The sequence below is a fragment of the Scyliorhinus canicula genome, chromosome 5 (assembly GCF_902713615.1).
Source record: "Scyliorhinus canicula chromosome 5, sScyCan1.1, whole genome shotgun sequence".
In the NCBI taxonomy this organism is placed as follows: domain Eukaryota; kingdom Metazoa; phylum Chordata; class Chondrichthyes; order Carcharhiniformes; family Scyliorhinidae; genus Scyliorhinus; species Scyliorhinus canicula.
The window spans coordinates 58,263,817-58,280,757 of NC_052150.1; the positions used below are offsets into that span (position 1 = coordinate 58,263,817).

The 16,941-nt window shown below is 48.1% G+C and overlaps 1 protein-coding gene across 4 annotated transcripts in view; it reads right to left on the reverse strand.

Annotated features, from left to right (window-relative positions):
• Positions 1 to 520: 520 nt before the first annotated feature.
• The window catches only part of znf622 (zinc finger protein 622), a 118,324-nt gene continuing 101,903 nt past the window's right edge, over positions 521 to 16,941 (reverse strand). For all 4 annotated transcript variants that reach the window (XM_038797132.1, XM_038797130.1, XM_038797129.1 and 1 more), the window contains 2 exons: positions 6,118 to 6,258; positions 521 to 1,030 (listed from right to left, as the gene is read on the reverse strand). In XM_038797132.1, the coding sequence (XP_038653060.1) occupies positions 897 to 1,030; positions 6,118 to 6,258 (275 nt within the window). In that variant the 3' untranslated portion in view covers positions 521 to 896. The remainder of the gene's footprint in view (positions 1,031 to 6,117; positions 6,259 to 16,941) is intronic.

A 16,941-nucleotide genomic window follows, 5' to 3' on the forward strand; every position in this document is an offset into this window, starting at 1 on the left:
AGCCCATCGAGTTTGCACCGGCTCTTGGAAAGAGCACCCCACCCAAGGTCCACACCTCCACCCTATCCCCATAACCCAGTAACCCCACCCAACACGAAGTGCAATTTTGGACACGAAGGGTAATTTAGCATGGCCAATCCACCTAACCTGCACATCTTTGAACTGTGGGAGGAAACCGGAGCACCCGGAGGAAACCACGCACACACGTGGAGGATGTGCAGACTCCGCACAGACAGTGACCCAAGCCAGAATCGAACCCGGGACCCTGGAGCTGTGAAGCAATTGTGCTATCCACAATGCTACCGTGCTGCCGTACTTAAGGAAGAAAATTAATCTTGCTTTGACAACTGTTCGAGTGATTTCTTTGCAGTACTATATTAATCCTCTATTGCTTCTTCACTCTAACCTTTTATATATGATCATTCTGATAGCATACCAGTGAGGTTACATTATGATTGATATGTGGGAAGAGGAAAGATAACACCGCATCTTAATTCATTGCAAAGTACAAACAGGTACATTTTTTTTTTTTTAAAGGCAGCAATTTCCTTTGGTTGACTACCCTACATAGTTATTGTTATACCGGTGTTCTAAATTTTACATATCGGCAAAATTTCATAGATGTGTAGAATTCGAACTATGTATCTATCGAATCAAATTCAATTATTTTATTGTATTAAGCAGCATTGCAGTATTAATTAATACATTTTTCAATAAATATTTTCTAATCCTCAACACAAACCTGAAAAAGGTACACCTAACATGTACAATACTTGAAAACTTCAAATAGACAATCAGAAAAGGCATCAAAACATCTCCAGTTACAGGTCTTGCAACTATCCTCTGGTGTAACCAGTTGACATGTACATACTGTCTGCTTACTAGAGCCTGAATATCTAAAATAGGACTTGAGGTCTGAAATGCATCTGTTTCGTAGCATTGTTGGACAATGCTGTTTTTAACATCCACTTGGATTTCATTCTTTGTACATACTGCATGTCATGCTCTTTTCTCCGAGATGCTGCTTTTGCTAGCAAGGAAAGAGACAAGGTTTAGTCGCCACTTTACAACCACATATTATCACAGCATTTCAGAATCACAGAACCATTACGGTGCAGAAAGAGCCCATTCAGACTGTTGTGTCTGCACCATTGAAGTCGGCTCCTACCCCAGTTAATTATTTTTACTCTGGATTGCTCGTTTTCCTTTTCTATCATCATCTAAAATCTTACAGTACAATGATCAGTCAATATGTTCCCCCACTGACACTTGATACATCTCAATTCCAAGAACCAGACGGGACACATACTGCTGTAGATAATTTTCCTAAACACAATCTAGGAACATTGAGTCCTTTACACGACCACTGTTCCAGTCTATATTTGGGTAATTAAAGACCCTATTAAAACTACTCTAAAAGTAAAGTTGACATAGTTCTGGATGACCATAGACTGTTTTCTCCCTTGAGGGGGAGAGCTCACTGGTGGGGATTTAACCTGAGGATCACCACACCTCAGGCGTGGGGCAAGGTTGAGAAGGTTGGACCTTCATAACCTCAGCCGGCTAAATAGATTCTGTTCTTGAATCCTCCGAGACATCCTTTCTCCAACAGCTCAATGCTCTGCATAACCAATGGTGTCACACCTCCCTCTTTCGTTCTTTTCTTTCCTATCTGTTTTGAATATTTTGTATCCAGGAATATTTAACATCTGGATACAGATGTTCTTCCTTGAGCCAGGTCTCTGTTATTGCCACAATATCATATTAAAAAGAAATATTAAATAGAAAAAAGAACAAAGCAAAAACATTTGAAACAGCAAATAATACCATACTTGTTACTTTTACTGGAACAATGGATTCCATAAAACAGCTGGAATTTTTCACAGGGGTCATTCAGGTAAACATATCAATAGCTTAGATTACTGTGTCTCTATTTATTGAATGAACAATGCCAGTTAGCAAAACTCAAGATTTTTATGAACAACAAAGACTTTACACCCTTCCGTACTCAACACAGTTCAACAACCTCTGATCCCCAATTTGGTTTTACTCTCGTTTTTCTCTTAATTTTCGCATTTGGACAACAGCTGTTCATCATTCAAAGAACAAAGATAAATTACAGCACAGGCACAGGAAAAGGGTCTTCGGCCCTCCAAGCCTGCGCCGATCCAGATCCTCTATCTAAAACTGTCACCTATTTTCTAAGGATCTGTATCCCCCTGCTCTCTGCCCATTCATGTATCTGTCCAGATATATCTTAAATGGGACCACTGTCTATCACCTCCGCCGGCAATGCGTTCCAGGCACCCACAACCCTCTGCGTAAAGAACTTTCCACACATATCTCCCTGAAACCTTTCCCCTCTCACCTTGAACTCATGACCCATAGTAATCAAGTCCCCCACTCTGGGGAAAAATCTTCTTGCTATCCACCCTGTCTATACCTCTCATGATTTTGTAGACCTCAATGACGTCCCCCCTCAACCTCCGTCTTTCGAATGAAAATAATCCTAATCTACTCAACCTCTCTTCATAGCTCACGCCCTCCATACCAGGCAACATCCTGGTGAACCTCCTCTGCACCTTCTCCAAAGCATCCACATCCTTTTGGTAATGTGGCGACCAGAACATAGAACATAGAACAGTACAGCACAGAACAGGCCCTTCGGCCCTCAATGTTGTGCCGAGCCATGATCACCCTACTCAAACCCACGTATCCACCCTATACCCGTAATCAACAACCCCCCCCTTAACCTTACTTTTATTAGGACACTACGGGCAATTTAGCATGGCCAATCCACCTAACCTGCACATCTTTGGACTGTGGGAGGAAACCGGAGCACCCGGAGGAAACCCACGCACACAGGGGGAGGACGTGCAGACTCCACACAGACAGTGACCCAGCCGGGAATTGAACCTGGGACCCTGGAGCTGTGAAGCATTTATGCTAACCACCATGCTACCCTGCTGCCCCTCAAACTGTATGCAGTATTCCAAATGTGGCCGAATCAAAGTCCTATACAACTTTAACATGACCTGCCAACTCTTGTACTTAATACCCCTTCCGATGAAGGAAAGCATGCCGTATGCCTTCTTGACCACTATCGACCTGCGCAGCCACCTTCAGGGTAAAATGGACCTGAACACCCAGATCACTCTATACATCAATTTTCCACAGGGCTTTTTCATTTACCGTATAGTTCGCTGTTGAATTGGATCGTCCAAAATGCATCACCTCACATTTGCCATTTCTCCGCCCAACTCTCCAATCTATCTATATTCTGTTGTATTCTCTGACAGTCCCCTTCACTATCTGCTACTCCACCAATCTTAGTGTCATCTGCAAACTTGCTAATCAGACCACCTATACCTTCGTCCAGATCATTTGTGGATATCACAAACAACAGTGGTCCCAGCACGGATCCCTGTGGAACACCACTGGTCACAGTTCTCCATTTTGAGACACTCCCTTCCACGACTACTCTCTGTCTCCTGTTGCCCAGCCAGTTCTTTATCCATCTAGCCAGTACACCCTGGACTCCATGAGACTTCACTTTCTCCATCAGCCTACCATGGGAAACCTTATCAAACGCCTTACTGAAGTCCATGTATATGACATCTACAGCCCTTGCCTCATCAACTTTGTCACTTCCTCAAAGAATTCTATTAAGTTGGTAAGACATGACCTTCCCTGTACAAAACTATGTTGCCCATCACTGATAAGCCCATTTTCTTCCAAATGGGAATAGATCCTATCCCTCAGTATCTTCTCCAGCAGCTTCCCTACCGCTGACGTCAGGCTCACCGGTCTATAATTACGTGGATATCCCTGCTATCCTTCTTAAACAAGGGGACAACATTAGCAATTCTCCAGTCCTCTGGTACCTCACCCGTGTTCAAGGATGCTGCAAAAATATCTTTATAGCCCCAGCTATTCCCTCTCTCACTTCCCTCATTAACCTGGGAGATTCCATCCGGACCTGGGACTTGTCCACCTGAATGACTTTTAGAATACCTGACACATCCTTACGCCGACTTGACCTAGAGTAATCAAACATCCATCCCGAACATCAACATCCGTCATGTCCCTCTCCTCGGTGAATATCGATGCAAAGTACTTGTTAAGAATCTCACCCATTTTCTCTGACTCCACGCATAACTTTCCTCCTTTGTCCTTGAGTGGGCTAACCCTTTCTCTAGTTACCCTCTTTCTCCTTATATATGAATAAAAGGCTTTGGGATTTTCCTTAACCCTGTTTGCTAAAGATATTTCATGACCCCTTTTAGCCCTCTTGATTCCTCGTTTCAGATTGGTCTGACATTCCTGATATTATTCCAAAGCTTTGTCTGTCTTCAGTCGCCTAGACCTTATGTATGCTTCCTGTTTCCTCTTAGCTAGTCTCACAATTTCACCTGTCATCCATGGTTCCCTAATCTTGCCATTTCTATCCCTCATTTTCACAGGGACTTGTCTATCCTGCACTCGAATCAACCTCTCTTTAAAAGCCTCCCACATATCAAATGTGGATTTACCTTCAAACAGCTGCTCCCAAGCCACATTCCCCAGCTCCTGCCGAATTTTGGTATAGTTGGCCTTCCCCCAATTTAGCACTCTTCCTTTTAGCCCACTCTCGTCTTTGTCCATGAGTATTCTAAAACTTACGGAATTGTGATCACTATTCCCAAAGTAATCCCTGACTGAAACATCAACCACCTGGCCGGGCTCATTCCCCAACACCAGGTCCAGTATGGCCCCTTCCAGAGTTGGACTATTTACATACTGCTCTAGAAAACCCTCCTGGATGCTCCTTACAAATTCTGCTCCATCTAGACCTCTGACACTAAGTGTATCCCGACTAATTGTAAGTCAATGTTGGGAAAATTAAAATCTCCTATCACCACCACCCTGTTGCTCCTACATCTTTTCATAATCCGTTTACATATTTGTACCTCTTTCTTACGCTCGCTGTTGGGAGGTCTGTAGTACAGCCCCAACATTGTTACCGCACCCTTCCTATTTCTGAGCTCTGCCCATATCGCCTCACTGCTCGAGTCCTCCATAGTGCCCTCCTTCAGCTGTGATATCCTCGCTGACCAGTAATGCAACTCCTCCACCCCTTTTACCTTCCTCTCCATCCCACCTGAAGCATTGATATCCTTGGGATATTTAGTTGCCAATCATGCCCTTCCCTCAACCAAGTCTCAGTAATAGCAATAACATCATCCTCCCAGGTACTAATCCAAGCCCTAAGTTCATCTGCCTTACCTCCTACACTTCTTGCATTAAAACAAATGCACCTCAGACCACCAGTCCCTTTGTGTTCAATATCTGCTCCCTGCCTACTCTTCCCCTTAGTCACGCTGATTTCATGATCTAGTTCCTTACAGGCTTTAGTTACTACCTCCTTACTGTCCAATAGCCTCCTCGTTTGGTTCCCATCCCCCTGCCACATTCGTTTAAACCCTCCCCAACAGTGTTAGCAAAAGCATCCCCAAGGACATTGGTGTAGACCGTCCAATTTGTAGTAAGCCCACCTCCCCCAGAACCTGTCCCAATGTCCCCAAAATCTGAATCCCTCCCTCCTGCACCATCTCTTAAGCCACGCATTCATCCTGCCTATTCTTTCATTTCTACTGACTACCATGTGGCACTGGTAGAAATCCTGGGATTACTAGCTCTGAGGTCCAACTTGGCTCCTAACTCCCTAAAGTCTGCTTGTAGGACCTCATCCCGTTTTTTACCTATATCATTGGTGCCTATATGCACCACGACAACTGGCTGTTCACCCTCCCCCTTCAGAATGTTCTGCAGCTGATCTGAGACATCCCTGACCCGTGCACCATGCACCCTGCTCATACTACTGCAGACATATTTTGTTTTGTTACTCGTTCCATTACCAGCCCCTTCAACCTATTATTTTGTCATTTAATCTAACCTGTCTGGGTTTTTTTCCAAACGTTTCTCTACTTGTTTAAAATCTATTCTGATGAAATATCAGTGACCTGAAATGTTAACTCTGTATTCCCCTCCACAGATGTGGCCTGACCTACTGAATATTTCTAGCATTTCTGTTTTATTTCAGATTTCCAAAATCTGCAGTATTTTGCTATGACGTACCAAGTTCACTCGTCCAGCCTCGTGCTTTGTACTGCTGCAGCACTCTGCCTATCACACGAGTCCCAGGGGCAGCCACCGCTCTAGAGATACCAAAATGTTGTTTATAGTACCTCAGCAACGATCGATGACCAATTCTGGCACCTGTGAAATTTGAATGGAGAAAGGAAAGATTTTAAACATGGTCAACTTAGTGGCAAGTAAATATTTTAGTTTTGCGGATCAGTTTTGACCTGCGATAGAACCATCACACTCAACACCTGCACTCTTAGCTACCAGTTTATATCCAAGTTAAATATTTTTATCCAAATTAACATGCACTCCCAGTGTTCTTCCTTACTGCACCACTTTCCCCAGGGTCAATTGCCAGGGGGCATAGGTTTAAGGTGCGAGGGGCAAGATTTAGAGTAGATGTCTGAGGCAAGTTTTTTTACACCGAGGGTAGTGGGTGCCTGGAACTCGCTGCCGGAGGAGGTGGTGGAAGCAGGGACGATAGTGACATTTAAGGGGCATCTTGACAAATACATGAATAGGATGGGAATAGAGGGATACGGACCCAAGAAGTGTAGAAGATTGTAGTTTAGTCAGGTAGCATGGTCGGCACGGGCTTGGAAGACCGAAGGGCCTGTTCCTGTGCTGTAGTTTTCTTTGTTAGTTGTTCTTAAGTTAAAAAACTAATTTACACAGTGTCCTAGACAGATCATCCTGAGCACTGGTGAAAATTTCTAAATCTGTCTCAAGATCATCTCCGAGTAAATTATCTTGTTCTTTCTACATTATCGAGGTCTTCATGTTTACATCCAATAATACGCTCAAAGGTAGTGGCTATCCTAAGCTCTGCAAAATAGATGGAAACATCATAAATACTTGTGATTTATGGCAAGGGATAAGGTGTGGAGGTGCTGGCATTGGACTGGGGTGGGCACAGTAAGAAGTCTTACAACACCATGTGATGAAAGAGCTACACTCCGAAAGCTAGCGATTCCAACCAAACCTGTTGGACTTTAACCTGGTGTTGTAAAACTTCTTACAAGGAACAATGGTAAAGCATGAGGAGCTGTGATTTATGGCAATACTGGTAAATACTGCTGTCATTTGAGTCACAAAGACAATGTTATACAAAGCAACAGCAACTTAAAGCACCACAGCCTCAAGATGGCCTGAACACTTGTGCTTTGCCCAAAAGACAAATAATAAACATTGCCTCAATATTCCTAGATTTTATGGCCAAGGTGATGGTGGAATTTGAACAGAGGAAAAAGTGCTAGCCACTGAGCTACACTGATACCTAGGTCAAAACGTTAGTCTCTGGATGTATACGCTTGGTCTAGAGTTTGCATACAACTTTAATTGGCAGTAAATGTACATATTAACATGTTGCAGGTTCGTGCAGCAGAGCTGTTCAGGGCACATTCAGGTAAACATACCAACAGCTTAGATTATGTCTCTATTTATTGAATGCACCATGCAAAACTAACAAACTAACACTGGGGTGGGGGGGGGATTTTATGGAGGTCGGGCTCTCACCTGCCAGCTGGAGAGCCAGCAGGAGACTTGTCATTGCCTCATCGAGGAAGACTCACCTGTATTAAGTGCCCCTCGGGCAACAACCACCCTGGGTTGGAAATTCACCCACCAAGAGCTGCCAACCAATCCAAGGCTGGCAGATCTTTTACTAAACAGCATCATCAAGGAGGCAGTGACCATTGCCGAAACGACACCCACAAAATTGAAGAGCGACGCAGCCCACAGTTGAGTCATGGCGAGATAAGTTTTTGTAGGAGCTGGGGCGGGGTGGGTCGTGAGGGGGGAGGGTTGTCAGTGAGGGCAGGGGAGTGGCATAGGACTTTATTCAGTTTGTTGTGTCTGTGCCAGCTCTCTGCAAGAGCAACACGGCTCTTTCCCCAGATTTCCGGTGTAGCCCTTCAAATAAGTCCTCTTCACATAATTATTCAATTTCTTTATGAAATTATGAACTGACTCTACCACCACTGCACTCCTTCGACAGCCCTTAACTTGGAACAGAGCTGCCCACAGAGTCGACTTCAGGCGACTGGTTTATCGGGAAACAATTTCCAGTCAACTGTGTGTTTTCTGTGCACTCGGTGACATGGCAGTGCACATTCTGCACAATGAGCATAGTCAGCGCATGCGTGCTTTCTGCAAAACCTGGCAAGAGGTACAATTAAGTTTGAGTTAATTCAATCCAAAATCCGAGAGGTAGAATAGAATTCTACATATGTTGTAGTCACATGGCTTTTTGCAGAAGTAGGTCATTAATATACTTCATGGACATGCAATGTGTCATTAGTTATTCTTTCTCAATATAGTTGAGGAATATCTTCACTTAAAGGCTTTTGAAATAAAGTGTGCATTCCTCCAGCAAACAAAGCAACAATTTGTTTCGAGTCATCATCAATTTTGGTGAAGTCAGAGTCAGCTTTTTGCCAGCTGAGAGTCTAGTTTTATTCATAGCCTTATTCATATAGTAAGAAGTCTTACAGCACAAGGTTAAAGTCCAACATGTTTGTTTCAAACACTAGCTTTCGGATAACTGCTCCTTCCTCAGGTGAATCCTAAGGAAGGAGCAGTGCTTCGAAAGCTAGTGTTTGAAACAAACATGTTGGACTTTAACCTGGTGTTGTAAGACTTCTTACTGTGCTTACCCCAGTCCAACGCCGGGCATCTCCACATCATGGTTATTCATATAGGTTCTAGTTGAATACATGTAGCTAAGCTGCAAAAATATTAAGTGTCTTGACTGTGGGAATCCAATCATTTTCTCATAATGAATTAACCATTGCATTCCAGTATATTCAGCACTGAGAATGTTCTGCCTAATCAACTAATCAGTTCTAGCAAGGTCTCCGCCAAGCTGTGTAACATGACAGGTGAGGGAAAATATATGCAGTACTTTTCCTAAGATTGTACACAGAGACGCTAAGGTAGTTTTGATAGGCACCAGTCAATCTTGAGTACTGTCCAATGTTTGATTAACAAAGCATTCTCTAAGTAACAGACATTCATTTGAACAAACCAGAAGGTCTCAGCTGAGAATTAGAAGCCAATGAAAGTAAATGAGGGATTAAACCAGAGATAAGAATTCCCTTAAAAGTAGGACCTCGTGGTTGAGGTCTTTGCTCCTTAATTCTTGAATCATCTATCAGCTTGTTTGTGTTCAAGTGATTTCTTTTGAGTGATTATGCTTTCTGCCATGTGGTTGACCTTTTTATGTTTTGTTTGATATTTAGTTTCTAAATTTTTATTCAGTTCTTGTTCTTATTCAAGTGTATTCAAGTGAGTAATTAGTAATGAAGTCATATTTTCGACACCTCCCACCGACCGGATTACTGATTATTATTAGAAGGTAAAATAAGAGTCCCAACAATTTGGCAAGACAGTCAGGAGTGCTGGAAGGAAGAGACCAAACACCACACCAAGGCATCGGGCAGAAGATCGGCAGAATCAAAGTAAGAGACCCTCATATCTACAGCCGTTTAAAGTCGGTGCGTCGTACCTTATGTCCGGGTTGAAATTGGCCCAAGTCCCAGTATCCCCTGACTAGAGAATAATCTACGACTTGATGTCCGGGGTTAAAAAATGCTATTTCGGGACTTCCGGTTGCGGCTATGACCAGCTAAGTCGCACATTTGGCAGCTCCTGCGACAAAGGTGTTTAAGGGCCAATTGGAGGGCCCCGACGGTACTGTAAAGACGAATCCCGGTGGGGGAAGGCTCCCTGAGGAGAGTGAGACCAACTTTATGGTCGGTACTCGGAGTGGGGCGACAAAAAAAGCGGCAGCAGCTCCCCGAAAAAAGCGGGGAAGAGGACCAAAATGGCGGCCGGTGGCGCACTAGAAGATTGGAGAAAATGGGCGGAGGAGCAGCAGGCCGCTCTCCTCCGGTGTTTTACGGAGCTGAAAGTGGAACTCTTAGAGTCTATGAACGCGACGACCACAAGGCTGATGGGGGCCCAGGCGACCCAAGAGGCGTCGATAAGAGAGCTGCAGCAGGAGATGACTGCAAGGGAGGAGGAGGCCACGGTCCTCGTGGGGAAGGTGGAGGTGCACGAGGCACTCCACCTGAAATGGCAGAGCCGCTTTGAGGAGCTGGACACTCGAATGAGGCGGAAGAACTTGAGGATCCTGGGCCTAGCAGAAGGCCTGGAGGGGCCTGATCTCCCGAAATATGTAGCGGAGATGCTGAGCTCCCTGATGGGAGAGGGGGCCGGTCCATCGCCTCTGGAGCTGGAAGAAGCATATCGGGTCATGGCTAGGCGGCCTAGGGCGAACGAGCCCCCGAGGGCGGTGCTGGTGCGATTCCAGCGTTTCTGTGATCGGGAGAAAGTGCTGAGGTGGGCCAAGAGGGAGAAAAGCAGCAAATGGGAGAATTCGACGGTGCGGATATATCAGGACTGGAGTGCGGAGGTGGCAAAGCGGCGGGCCCGGTTTAACCGGACGAAGGCGGTGCTGCACGCAAAGAGGATCAAGTTCGGAATGCTGCAGTCAGCGCGCTTGTGGGTCACCTACAAGGACCAGCACCATTACTTTGAGACCCCAGAGGAGGCATGGACTTTTGTTCGGGAGGAAAAGCTGGACCTGAACTAGAACTTGGGAACGCCGGCGGTCGAGGCCGCCCGAGTACCCTTGACTGATCAAGTGGCCCATGTCTTTCTTAGGCCAGGTCGGAACTTGGTTAAAGTTGATGGATCGTTTGGTTTCTTTGAAACTTGTGTTATGGGGGGTTTCTTTGTTCCTTTTTGTGTGTCTCTTCCCGTTGCCAACTTCCCTTAATTATTGTTGTTGTAGGGGGGGCTTTTTTACTGTTTTTTGATCTGTTCTTTAAGGGTTATGGTTACTGTTCTGTTCGATGGAGGGTGATGGTTAAATACGTTATTATTGGGTAGTTATTTAGTTATGCAGGCATAGTTATGTATTTATGTATTTATTTGAGATTTGTTATTTATATTGTATATTGTTAAGTTGGGGAGGCGGGACGGGGGGGGTGCAAGTTGGTTATGCGGGTTTCTTTTTCTCTTTTTTCTTCCTCTCGTTTTAAGGGGCTTTTTTATGGGCTTGGATGGGGACGGGGGTGGAATTGAAGATGGCGGGGTAGGGTGTGGCCGGGCGAAAGCGCGGGCTTTCCCCTGTTTCCCGCGCGCGGGACGGGGGAAGGGGGAGGAGAGAAGAGTGGGGGGGGGCCAGCAATGGCGGCTTTTCCCGCGCTGAAGCGGGGTCAGAGAGGGATGGCAAGGGGGGGGGGAGGCCCCTCCCCCCCCACATCGGGGGGGTCGGAGTGTGGCAGGGGCAGCCGGGTCAGCGAAAATCAGCTGACTCTCGGGAGTACGATGGTGGATACACCGCGGCTAGGAGGGGTCCTAGCCAGGGGGGTTAGGGGGGGATACCGGGTTGCTGCTGGAAAGGCCGAGGACGGGAAGGGAAGAACGGGAGGAGAGAGGGGGGGGGGGGGGGGCATCGCCATGGGGAACGGGTCAGAAGGGGAGGGTCGACCCGGGGCGAACAGGGGACAGGACATGGCTAATAGACAGGGGAAAGGGACAGGTAGCTCCGCGACCCGGTTGATTACTTGGAACGTGAGGGGGCTGAATGGGCCGGTCAAGAGAGCAGGGTTTTTTTCACACCTAAAGGAACTGCAGGCGGATGTGGCAATGTTGCAGGAGACTCACTTGAGAGTAGTAGACCAGGTACCCTGAGAAGGGGTGGGTGGGACAGGTGTTCCACTCAGGCTTGGACACAAAGAAACCGGGGGGTGGCGATTTTGGTGGGAAAGAGGGTGTCGTTCGTAGGCGGCGCAGGTGGTAGCAGATAAGGAGGGTAGGTACGTGATGGTGAAGGGTTAGGCTGCAGGGAGAGAATGTGGTGCTGGTGAATGTGTATGCCCCGAATTGGGATGACGCGGGTTTTATGAGGCGCCTGTTGGGCTCATTCCGGGTCTGGAGGCAGGGGGCCTGATCATGGGGGGGGACTTCAATACAGTGCTCGACCCTGGGCTGGACAGATCGAGTTCCAGGACGAATAGGAGGCCGGCAGCGGCAGAGGTGCTAAGGGGGTTCATGGAGCAGATGGGGGGGGTAGACCCTTGGAGATTTTGGCAGGCCAAGGGCGAGGGAGTATTCTTTTTTCTCCCACGTCCACAGGGTGTACTCCAGAATAGACTTTTTTGTACTGAGGCAGGGGGCTGATTTCGAGAGTGCAGGACACGGAAGTACTCGGCCATTGCGATTTCGGACCATGCACCAGACTGGGTAGAGGTAGAACTGGGGAAGCACGGGACCAGCGTCCGTTGTGGCGCCTGGATGTGGGGCTGCTGGCGGACGATGAGGTGTGCGAAGGGTCCAGGAATGGCATTGAGAGATATCTGGGCACGAACGACACGGGCGAGGTGAAGGTGGGGTAGTCTGGGAGGCCTGAAGCAGTGATCAGAGGAGAGCTGATCTCCATAAGGGCACACAGAGAAAGGAAGGAGAGGCAGGAGAGGGAGAGACTGGTGGGGGAACTTATAGAAGTGGACAGGAGGTATGCGGAGACACCAGAGGAGGGGCTGTTGAGGGAGCGGCGCAGTTTACAGGCCCAGTTTGACCTACTGACCACTAGGAAGGCGGAGACGCAATGGAGAAGGGCACAGGGCGCGGTCTATGAGTACGGGGAAAAGGCGAGCAGGATGCTAGCACACCAGCTGCGCAAGCGAGATGCAGCCAGAGAGATTGGTCGGAGTGAGAGAGAAGGGAGGGAACGTAGTGCAGAAGTGGCAAGAGGTGAACGGGGTCTTCAGGGATTTCTACAGGGAATTGTACCGGTCTGAGCCGCCCAGGAGGAGGGGGGGAATGGAGAACTTCCTCGATAGATTGAGGTTCCAAAGGTCCAGGAGGAACGGGTGGAGGGGCTGGGGGCGCCGATAGAGCTGCAGGAGCTAGTTAAAGGGATAGGCCAGATGCAGGCGGGGAGGCGCGGGGCCGGATGGGTTCCCGGTGGAATTTTATAAGAAGTATGTGGACTTGGTGGGTCCAGTGCTGGTGTGAGCCTTCAATGAGGCGCGAGAGGGGGGGGTTCTGCCCCCGACAATGTCACAGGCCCTGATCTCCTTGATCCTGAAGCGGGACAAAGACCCTGTACAGTGCGGGTCCTACAGGCCTATCTCCCTCTTGAATGTAGATGCCAAACTGTTGGCAAAGGTCCTGGCAACCAGAATAGAGGATTGTGTGCCAGGGTAATCCATGAGGACCAGACGGGGTTCGTAAAGGGACGACAACTTAACACAAATGTCCGGAGACTGTTGAATGTGATTATGATGCCAGCAGTGGAGGGGGAGGCTGAGATAGTGGTAGCACTGGATGCGGAGAAGGCATTCGATAGGGTGGAGTGGGAATACCTGTGGAGGACGCTGGAACGGTTTGGGTTTGGGGAGGGATTTATCAAGTGGGTGAAGCTGCTGTATTCGGCCCCGATGGCGAGTGTGGTTACAAACGGGAGGAGGTCAGAGTATTTTGGGCTCATCGAGGTACCAGGCAGGGATGCCCCCTATCCCCCTTACTATTTGCATTAGCGATCGAACCGTTGGCGATGGCACTGAGGGGTTCAGGGGGGTGGAGAGGACTGACAATGGAGGGAGGAACATCGGGTATCACTCTATGCGGATGATTTGTTGTTATATGTGGCGGACCCGGAAGGGGGAATGCGGAGGTAATGGACATACTAGCGGAGTTTGGGGACTTTTCGGGATATAAATTAAATGTGGGTAAAAGCGAGGTCTTTGTGATACACCCGGGAGATCAGGGGGAGGGAATTGGGCGGCTCCCCTTTAAGAGAGCAGTAAAGAGCTTCAGGTACTTGGGGTGCAGGTGGCAAGGAACTGGGGGACCCTCCACAAGCTGAACTTTTTCAAGGCTGGTGGAGCAGATGGAGGAGGAGTTCAAGAGGTGGGACATGGTACCGCTGTCGCTAGCAGGGAGGTTGCAGTCAGTCAAAATGACGGTCCTCCCGAGGTTCTTGTTTCTGTTTCAGTGCTTGCCCATCTTTCTCCCCAGGGCCTCTTCAAGAAGGTACTAGCAGCATTATGGGCTATGTGTGGGCACATGGCACCCCTAGAGTGAGAAGGATTTCTTGGACGGAGTAGGGATAGGGGAGGATTAGCGCTACCCAATCTTTCCGGATACTACTGGGCGGCGAACGCATCGATGGTGCGCAAGTGGGTGATGGAGGGGGAGGGGGCAGCTTGGAAACGTATGGAGAGGGCGTCCTGCGGCAATACAAGCCTGGGGGGCGCTAGTAACGGCACCATGGCCGCTCCCCCCCACAAGGTATACCACGAGTCCGGTAGTGGCGGCCCACCCTTAAAATCTGGGGCAGTGGAGGCGACACAGGGGGGCAGTGGGGGGTCTGATGGCAGCGCCACTGAGAGGGAACCACAGATTTGTCCCGGGGAACACTGGCGGGGATTCCAGAGCTGGACAAGGGCGGGCATCAGGCAACTGAGGGACATGTTCATAGAGGGGAGGTTTGCGAGCCTGGGAGAGCTGGAGGAGAGTTTGAGCTCCCCCCGGGGAACACGTTTAGATACCTGCAGGTGAAGGCATTTGCCAGACGACAGGTGGAAGGATTTCCCTTGCTTCCCGATAGAGGGGTGAGTGATAGGGTGCTGTCAGGGGTCTGGGTCGGAGAAGGGAAGGTCTCGGACATCTACAAAATAATGCAGGAGGTGGAGGAGGTATCGATAGAGGAGCTGAAAGACAAGTGGGAAGCGGAGCTGGGAGAGCAGATAGAAGATGGGACATGGGCGGATGCCTTAGAGAGGGTCAATTCGTCGTCGTCGTGCGCAAGGTTGGGCCTCATCCAATTTAAGGTGCTGCACAGAGCCCATATGACGGGGACTAGGATGAGTCGGTTCTTCGGGGGTGAGGACAGGTGTGTTAGGTGTTCGGGAAGCCCTGCGAACCATGTACATATGTTCTGGATGTGCCCGGCACTGGAAGAGTTCTGGGAGGGGGTGGCGGGGACGGTATCGAGAGTGGTGGGAACCAGGGTCAAACCAGGGTGGGGGCTAGCGATTTTTGGGGTTGGGGTGGAGCCAGGAGTACAGGAGGCAGGGGAGGCCGGAATATTGGCCTTTGCGTCCTTGGTAGCTCGGAGAAGGATCTTGATTCAGTGGAGGGACACAAGGCCACCAAGTGTTAACACCTGGTTAAACGACATGGCAAGCTTCATCCAATTGGAAAGAATCAAATTCGCCCTGAGAGGGTCGGTACAGGGGTTCTCCGGCGTGGCAGCCCTTCCTTGACTTCTGGATCAGAGATAGGAACGAGAGGCCGAACAGCAGCAACCCGGGGAGCAAAGGGGGGGGGGGGGGGAGGGGATGGGAAGGAGGGGGGGGGGGGGATAGCAACGAAGGGGGCACGTCAGCGGGGGGTCGCGGGCAATGACTGCCCGAGGCCATCGGCAGAAAGGAAAAACGGTTTGGTTGCTAGACTGGTAGCGCGGGGGGGGGGGGGGGGGGGGGGGGGGGGGGGGGGCGGGGGGGGGGGGGGGAGGAGGGGGGGGGTGCGCGCGGGGGAGGGCGTGGGGAGGATTTTCCCAGGGGGGATTTGTTGTGTTTTAATTTAAAATGTAGTAGGGGTAAATGTTTGTATCGAAAAATTTCAATAAAAATTATTTAAAAAAAAAAAAAAAATGCTATTTCGGAGTTGAATGGCAGTTGTAAATCTGCCTACAACTTCTAGGGGTGGCTAAGCCCACCAGATATTTCTGCAGAAGAAATGCTCCAGATAACAAGGCTCATATAGAGCAGCCAATTGACTTGACTAATGCTAGTACAGAGATTGCGGACAAGTATGGTACCTCCACAAGACAATTGTCTTAAGATATTAAAAGGGTCTGGGGAAAAATAACATGATATGAATAATATGAAAGAACAATTGAAAGACTGTGTGAACATATCCAGACAAGGAAAGTCGAAACAGTGGCTTCTGCTACTACGGAGGGTTGCAGAGAAATACAAGCTTGTACTGTTGAGTAAAGGTCATGATTATAGGCTTGCAGTTTGGCAGTGATCCAACTTGATTTCTTCAAAACCAGTTAAAAGTGAAATGTTAAGATTTCTTTCAAATTTGGTTAAGTACCTAAATTGAAATAGATTTAAAGGAGCAATTCAAGGATAGGAAATAAATTAGAGCACAGAAGTTAACTATTTCAACAGTGGCAGCACAATGGCGCAGTGCTGCATCGCAGCACCAAAGTCCCAGGTTCAATCCTGTCCCTGGGTCACTGTCCGTGTGGAGTTTGCACATTCTCCCCATGTCTGTGTGGGTCTCACCCCCACATCCCAAAAAGATGTGCAGGGTAGGTGAATTGGCCATGCTAATTTACCCCTTAATTGTAAGAACAAAATTGGATACTCTAAATTTATATTTTTTAAACTATTTCAGCAGACAATTGATTGATTTTTAAATTTCCAGAAACAATGAGTCTAAATTACTCAATTCAAGTCTTGATTTATGGAAACTCAATGACGGCAGTTAAAAGCAAAAATTTTAAGCACTCTGGAGAAAATCTGGAACAAATGGGAGATATGTTGTGGTATCACATCACGCCCGTTAGGGAACAGTGGTTTTAGTAGGTCATAACGAGTTGGGTGAAATGTATTCGAGATCTGAATTTGCCTTTGTCTCTTCAAAAATCTGCAGCAAAACCTCCGGTGGCGGCCATGGACTGCTGATGGTCGTTTATTTGGTAGCTCCCACTCGTGGTGGACCTTTGGGACCTTTTTCCCCACCTATGGGGATTTGATCGGTGAGACTGGTGAGGTAGAGGAGAAG